At 40.6% G+C, this 7,032-nt stretch overlaps 1 protein-coding gene across 1 annotated transcript; it reads left to right on the plus strand.

Moving 5' to 3' along the window:
* Positions 1-173: 173 nt before the first annotated feature.
* Positions 174-6,575, plus strand: ARL6IP1 (ADP ribosylation factor like GTPase 6 interacting protein 1). The gene is made up of 7 exons (XM_009649567.2): positions 174-254; positions 1,076-1,126; positions 1,991-2,124; positions 3,374-3,493; positions 4,409-4,526; positions 5,162-5,246; positions 5,479-6,575. Exons 1-7 carry the CDS (start codon positions 174-176, stop codon positions 5,595-5,597), a joined length of 708 nt encoding a protein of 235 aa, XP_009647862.2. The 3' UTR covers positions 5,598-6,575.
* The last annotated feature ends 457 nt before the right edge of the window (positions 6,576-7,032 follow it).

The raw sequence follows: 7,032 nt of genomic DNA on the forward strand, positions 1-7,032 counted from the left end.
TGCGGGGCTTGCGCTCAGCAGCCGCGCCTCTGCGCTTCGGCATCCTCGGGCTGCCTTGCCGAATGCGAGGAGAGTGGCAGGAGCTGGCTAATGACCGTAAATATGCCAAGGGTGGGCCTGAATGCCCCAAAGCTTTAATAAACACAAGGAGATGTATGTCTCTGTGATGGCAGATGGCTGCCGCGGGGAGTAGGAAAATCACTGTAAAAGCCTGCGAAGGGGCTGAAGAAGCGAAGCTTTTGGGTGCGTTACTGGTTGGTGCAGAGAGAAACCGGTTACAGCGCAGAGGTGGTGGGTGGTGGTGGTGGTGGTCCGGATTTCTGCAGGGAAAGTGCACGGAACTACATTGCCAAAATAGGTGCAGTGTTGGGGAGGGATGCCCCTTTCGGAGCAGAAGTTCATATTTATGGAGACTTTATGTTGTTTGATGAATGAAAAAACGCTTTTGGTGGCAGGGCTCTGGAGTGCAGGTGGTATCAACAGAAGCTGACTGAAGTCTTCTTTGCCTGGCCCAGCAGGAGAACAACTTAGGAAATGTTTCTTCACTGAAAGGGTTATCAGGCAGTGGAACGGGTTGCCCAGGGAAGTGGTTGAGTCCCTGTCCCTGGAGGTATTTAAAAATGGGTAGATGCAGTGCTTAGGGACATGGTTTAGTAGTGGACAGATATGGTTGGGCTCGATGATCTTAAAGGCCTTTTCCAACCAAATGATTCTATGAACTTACAGTGGTTGTCTTCTAGGCTGACAGAGGCAGGCTGCTGTGAATAACACTGTTACATTCCAGCCTGTTTCCCATTAAATTTTTTCTTGCTTCTCATGTTAAATGCGGACAGCCAGAGGTAATAAAGCAAAACAGTTTGTCATAAAATGTCTTCTGGAGAAATACAGATTTTTTTTTTCCCCCTCCATGTGACAGTTTGTGTTTATTACATGAAATAGATATGCTAACTGGAGGGTGTTCAGAGGTGTGTCAGTTTTCTACTCTTTTTTTTTTTTTTTTTTTTTTGTCCTGCATGGTAGTTTTCAAATAGTTTCCAGTGGTATCACACAAGAAAACTATGCTTTACCATGATAGCTGCACTCAGTCGTCCTTGTTATTCTAGTGGTGTTGGGCTTCTCATTTGAGGTAAGTGTAGTGCACAGTTGAGAATGAAACCTGCTCTGATATCTCTGCACAGCACATCTGCTGGTCTCGATGACTTTGCACCTCTTACACTTGGGCAGTGATGGGTTCTGTTCATGTTTACCTGAGTTTTGCAGTCTGAGATGCTTTGTCCTACTGAGGGGAAACTATTAAGCTACGTTAAACGTGGAACACCTCAGGTTAACAGCTTAGCAAGCTGATGTCAGAGCAGTTAGGGCCTCTTTACAGAAGCTGTGTAGGGAGGAATGTGGGAATAATATAGGAAGAGGAGTTTAAAGGCTGCTTGATTGCTGTCTTGGGCAACTTCTGGAAAAACTTTCTTTGCAGTCCAAATGTAGTCAGTTGGGTAACTTTCCTCAACTGTGGACTCCGCGTTTTTATCTATCTTCCACGTAAAAAATTGTTGTTGGACAGCAACTAGAAAGCTTCAGTTTAAAGAATTTTCTTTGAAAATACATGTATTTTAAATGGTTCTCATGTTGTAATTTTCCAGATGTTGATGCTGAAAACTTGACAGGTTTTAGCTACAACTTAACTTTCTTCTAATCTGGGGGGAGGGAGTACCGTAGATGGGAGATTAGAGGAAAACACCTTGGCAAAATGTGGGAGGAGGTATTATTTGGTCTAATTACATGCTGCTACTTTGTTAGGATCTTGACTATTTTAAAGTATTGCTGCTACAATGCTGTAACTTAGTACAAAACTTAAAATGTTATTAGAAATCTAATTGGCAAGGTTTGTGACTGGGGTCTTTAATTATGACACTTTGGTTTAGCTACTTTGAGTGTGGGAATTAATTTGATACTCTGGTTAGTAATAAGACTTGTCTTCTTTTTTTTTGTGTAGGCTGCAGAAACTGCCAGCTTGGAAGAGCAGTTGCAAGGATGGGGAGAAGTGATTTTGATGACTGATAAAGTTCTTCGCTGGGAGAGAGCCTGGTTTCCTCTGGCGCTGATGAGTGTTGTTTCCTTTTCTTTTCTGTAAGTAGCTTGTGGAGGGAGCCTAGAACACCACTGCACTTTCATGGTTGGTAGCAAACCTAGTAAGTAAATTAGTAAGACATCTTCAAAAATCTAGTAGGAAGGCTCTTGCTCCAGGTTCTGTTTCTGAATCTGTGTGATTTTTCTTGAAAAGAAAAGCCTTACGTATTGAGAACAGGAAGCAACACGACTCACATCCTGCCCTGAGGGGGAAGAGTGCTTTCTGCAAAAGCTGTTTGCCAGCAATGGTTCCTGTAGTTTTTTACCATGCTCAGAAATAAATGTTGAACTAGGTGAGGCAGGGATAATCTGTCTTCTGGCTGATATAAATTTTATGGCCTTCAAGGGAGGTGAGGGAGGATGGTTACTGAAAAGTAACTTTTAAAAAGAGTAGTTGCATGAACTTCTGTATTCTGTTATAAAATCTGTGATTATAGCAGGAAATATCTTGTGTTGAGTAATACTTTGAGGGAATAGAACCACTTTAGATTCTGAATTGCTACTTCATCAAAACTTGAACATTCAGTGCAGTAGCACTGTGCCAGATGTATAGAAAGGTTGGCCCTGCAATGGACTGTGTAATTTCTTTACTTTTATTACTTCAGTGTTCAGGAAGTTCTGTTAAATGCAAATAAGTAGCACAGGGCACAGACTTTTAGGTGATGAATGAGTTCCTGTCCAGTACCTGTACTCCTGTATCTGAGTGATGGCCCACTTAGGTGTAAAAAGCACAACACTGTCCTAATGGGAGAGCTATGGCTCCTTGTCCAGAACAGGTTTGGTAAGTTCTGACAGGTGAGACAGAGCAAGTGACAACCCATAGTGCATCTGAATTCTGTAACTTAAGAACCAACAAGATGAAAGCTTTTATTCTACCTGGTTATTTCATATGTTCACTTGCTCATCCTCATCCCATAGTCAGTGTTAAGTTCACTAGGTCTCACCTTCTGAGAGAACACTAATGACTAATTTTTATTTCTATGGAACTTCATACTTGGTTGCTGTATTGTAGCATTTTCTTATCTAGTAAGGTAAGAAAATTGTATTTTTTAATCTGTATTTCTTTGTAATAGTGTTTAAGTACTTAAACCTCTTTTTTCAAATCTGCTCCTATTACTAATAAATTTTTCTGAGGTTGGGCAAGAGGGTAGGTCTACCATTTGACACCCTGAGCCAGTGAAGAGGTGACTAAATATGTCTAGTGTTCAGCAGTCTGAGCATCCAGGAATCATTTCTGTTCTTTCTGCAGGATGATCTACTACTTGGACCCATCCGTTCTTTCTGGTGTCTCCTGTTTCGTTATGCTCCTTTGTTTGGCTGATTATCTTGTTCCTGCTCTTGCACCTAGAATCTTTGGCTCTAATAAATGGTGAGGAAAGCTTGAATTAAAACAGTTTCTTGAGTACAAATATATGATGAACTTGATGAAAACGGATATCTGACTTGCAGATATCAAATGCTTACTTTATAGAGTCATTGTAGTAAGAAATCAGCAATCTCTAATTTATGAAGTGAGGACACCAGTAAGATGTCGTTCATTCTTCTTTTTTCTGAAAGACTACCTCAACATATCTTTATTGTTCCTTCTCTTCTAGAAAAGTAAGATTTTTTCAAAGGATTTAGGCACATTCGTTGCTCTCCATTAAGAATGCTAGTTAGTTCTGCTAAACTAGTTTTTAGTAATTAATTGATTATAGATACCGAGAACTAAAATTATGAAGGGTGTTGGATTAGATGTTTGGAATGAGTGGCAGTAGTGAATACAATGAAGGAAATAGTAGTGCAGAGACTGTGAATGTGATTCTAAGTGATTGAAACAGATTTGAAGAAGGGCGAGGCTTATACAAAACCAGTAAGCTGGAGAAGAACCTTACATGAACTAAATTTTGAGTTAAAAGTAAATTTTATTGTATCTGCTTTAAGATGACTAGTGGATAAATGTTCTTGTCTAGTAATGAACCAGTGTAAAAGCCGAAGTAATACACACTGGTATGAGGTGTGTGTTACTTGTGTGTGTCACGCTGGTATCAGATTAAAATCAATGGTCCTCTGGTTTCAATGTGGTGGCTCTTTGGGGGTCAATTTAAGACCCCCCTCAGTGTACAGAAAAATTACACAGGCAATTGTATTGCAATGCTTGATAAAGATAAGGTATAAAACTAAGTGAAGTGAATGCCAGGATAAATACTGGGTAAATTTTTACTGCTGGAAAAATACCATGGGAAATTTTTTTAAATTTCAGATGTCTTGAATTCTTATTTCTGGCTCTTTTCTTTAATAAAAGGACTACGGAACAGCAGCAAAGATTTCATGAGATTTGCAGCAATTTGGTAAAATCTCGTCGCCGAATTGTTGGCTGGTGGAAACGTCTCTTCACACTGAAGGAAGAGAAGCCTAAAATGGTATTGAGTTCCAGGAGTTCATCTCTCTTGTCTTAAGATTTTTTGTTTAGTTTTGTCTTAAATATTTTAGCAAGGCATGTGTCTGAATAAACTGGTATTTCAAACCAAGGACCAGCAGTTCTGGCAGTGACGTAATGCCAGTCACAATCTTACTCAAACCTGGAGTGGCAAGATACATGACTTTAAACTTGCAATACTGTGCAGTTAGGAGCATAGCCTTGATATTAAGATAAAGTGAAAATGTGTTTCTTTGAATAGGTCAGGTTTTGGAAACACAGCTTGTTTCCAGTGTACACAAACTGTCCAAAAACATAGGTCTTGGTAATACACATGAACTACTGACTTTACTGTCCTGAAAACAGCTTGAGGTACTGTGTGAGGCTGAAGTTGTGTCAATGGGAATGGCATAGTCTGTGTCTAAGAGATATCTGGACAGAAAAGAACTGGTGTCCTGTGAAACTGATGGTCTGAAAATAAATGAGCACATACAATTGTAGACTTTGTAATCTCAATAAGGTATCATGTGTGGAAGAGCCAGTGAGCTTCAAGTTAGTTTTAAATGTTGCTGAATACTGAAGGGAAGGGGGAGAAGGCCCAACAGATCTGTGGTAACTGTTCCCTTTTCATTTTTTTAGTACTTCATGACCATGCTTTTTTCTCTTGCTGTGGTTGCTTGGATTGGACAGCAAGTTCACAATCTCTTTCTGACCTATCTTATTGGTAAGTGTGCAGCATGCAAAAACAGCAGTAACTTTTTTGTTAGCTGCCTAAAATGGTATGAAGCTGGTAGAAGTATGTTTTCATTATTTGAGTGTGGTGACTTTTTTTTTGTTGCAGGGTTATATTTTTCTGTTTTCAAGCAGTTAACGGGGCTTAAGGGAAGCAAGAAATTGCAAGGTGACAGAAGCTTGTTAAAGGAGTACTAAGTAATTATTTTTTTTCTCCTCTTTAGTAAGTTTCTTGTTGCTGTTTCCTGGACTAAACCAGCATGGGATCATTACGAAGTATATTGGAATGGCAAAAAGGGAGATAAACAAACTTCTCAAGCACAAGGAAAAGAAAAATGAATGAAGACTTAACTGCTGTTCATTCCTGTGAAAGGTTTCCTTGGGAACAGTTCTGAGAATTAATGTATTATTAAGACAATAGAAGTTGTATTGCTCACTGGCTTTTTTTTTTTTACTGGCTCCCTGATGAAGTGAAAACGTCACTCCAGCAACTGCTGTGGGTCTGTGTATCTCTTGCTGTGCTGACCAGGGTTCTGCAGCCTGCAGCTGATCTTAGATGAAAGATCCTTTGATGTATGGAGCTTAAGTGTCTTCACCAAACTAAGAGGCCCCATGAATAAATACCCAAACTCAAGAAACAGCAGAATTGTAATGTGCAATAGCATTTCTGTAACTCTGCTGGTTTCGCTGATCATTGATTTGTGGCTACAGCAAGCATGAAAGGCAGTTCTGAAAGCTTACACTTCTTGGAGGCTTGTTACTGATGATCCTTGTGGCAGGAGGACAACTAGCTGAAAAAGAATGGTCATAGTTGAGGGTGCATACCCAAAATGGCTGCAGAAGGTGATCCCGTTGTCTCACTGCAACTGTTTGCTTTTTTTTGGCTGCGATACCAGATTATCTGTTGAACAGGAGTCTGGAATATATAATTTGTAGTTCAGTTTTTAGCTGTAGTGTAACTTCAACTCATTGCACTGAGACTGTAGAAAATGAGTTAAGGTGTGTGTGTTACCTTAGCAGCTGATTGCTCTAAAACCTGCTGTTGTCATGGAGCCATGTAGCATGTTTGGTTTTATGATTGTTGTTGTCTGTATACGAAATCACCTTGAATATGCTAGGTTTGCCTCTGTAAATAAGCCTGTCTGAATTGTCTGTGCTTTTCTATGACCTCTCCCTCCTTTTTTAAAAAACTGAACTTTTTTCTTCTAAAAGCTAAAACCTGTGTTAATGCGTTTTAAAAGTTTACTGTTTTAAAATGAACTCTCTTCAGTGTCTATTGTAACTGTTGAATAGGTAAATACAGACTAAAGAGAAACTTCAAGTCTTTTGTCTTTGTTGAATATACAGAAAACTGTGTAAATGTCTTTTGACCAAGAACGGAAGCTGGGAAATGGTGTTTAGTGCCATGTGGTAGTTGGTGTGCAGTGTCCTGACAGAAAAACACCTTTTGTTTGAAATAGCTCACTGTAAATAGTAACATTTTTTTGGCTGTGACAGTACACTGACAGCTGCTGCTGTGGAGGGGAAGGGCTGTGATGTTGTCTGTAGCTGATTGATGATGACAGAAGTGGCTGAGGCTGTGGGCATCATCAGTAAGGCTGACAGATCTGGACTGAGGGGAGGCGCTGCGCTTCAGGCTGTTGCTGGGAGAAGTGCTGGGTGTGAAGAGAAGGGTGCTGCTGCAGTGTCACAGGGCCGGCTGGCTGCGGGAGCCCTGGTGGCACGATGTCATGGGGCTGGCTGGCCGTGGTGGCACGCTCTCACAGGGCCGGCTGGCT

This window comes from Egretta garzetta, unplaced genomic scaffold, assembly GCF_000687185.1.
Source record: "Egretta garzetta isolate BGI_Z169 unplaced genomic scaffold, ASM68718v1 scaffold292, whole genome shotgun sequence".
NCBI lineage: Eukaryota > Metazoa > Chordata > Aves > Pelecaniformes > Ardeidae > Egretta > Egretta garzetta.